The sequence below is a fragment of the Penaeus monodon genome, chromosome 30, assembly GCF_015228065.2.
Source record: "Penaeus monodon isolate SGIC_2016 chromosome 30, NSTDA_Pmon_1, whole genome shotgun sequence".
Classification (NCBI taxonomy): Eukaryota; Metazoa; Arthropoda; class Malacostraca; order Decapoda; family Penaeidae; genus Penaeus; species Penaeus monodon.
Window position 1 is genome coordinate 2,712,596 of NC_051415.1, and position 731 is coordinate 2,713,326.

Genomic DNA, 731 nt, shown 5'->3' on the forward strand with positions numbered 1-731 from the left:
AGCCTCTCAAAGCCCGGCCATCGCATCGCATGCGCTGAGCCTTTTCCCAATCCCTGCAACAACCCTGCGTAATCCTTTGGCTCCCTTGTCCGTCGGGATGTCTCGCATATCCTACATTGCTCCTCTTTACGGCTAGGCCCTTTGTCTTACCGGCATGTCCTGTCCGAATCTACAGATCGGAAAGAGGAAGCGGCGAGGGATGGCGGCGTGAGCGAAGCCCAAGCCGGGGTCGCTTCGGGGGTTTGGGACGAGGCCGGGTCATCAGTGGCGTGGGAACCTGGGCTGACCAGCCGGTGTTGCCGCCTCGATGGGCTTCTATTTAACGCCGCCATTTCCGTGAAAGCTTGTCCGGCCGCTTCAGTAAGCTCTTGCAAGAGCTTGGCTCCGAGCATCAATCACGGCTGCGGAGGACGCGCTCCCCGCCGCCGTGGCGAGGCCGACGGCGACGGCAAGGGCGCCAGAGCGGGAATTCCGGCGCGCGAGGGAAGGGCGGGAACAGCCTCGCCTCAGATTGCACGCGATGCTCGCAATCGCTCGCAATGGCTCCGCGCGGCCGCTCCTCGCGATGCGCGGAGATTGGCGGCGGCGGACGAGGACCACGTGATGCGCCGCCCCAGAGCCGGTGATCAGCTCTGCGGCCCGCCCGTTGCACGCCCGTTGCTAGCATGCTGCTCTGATGACATCGTGTGTGGCGGGAGAGTCAGTGGGGCGGGAAGGGCAGTGGGAGTGGC

General features: G+C 64.8%; 1 protein-coding gene across 1 annotated transcript in view; it reads left to right on the forward strand.

Annotated features, from left to right (window-relative positions):
- Positions 1–731, forward strand: part of LOC119592266 (PGC-1 and ERR-induced regulator in muscle protein 1-like) — a 57,864-nt gene that overhangs the window by 1,101 nt on the left and 56,032 nt on the right. Inside the window, exon 2 of the mRNA XM_037941095.1 lies at positions 137–699. Within this exon, the coding sequence (XP_037797023.1) occupies positions 137–699 (563 nt within the window). The remainder of the gene's footprint in view (positions 1–136; positions 700–731) is intronic.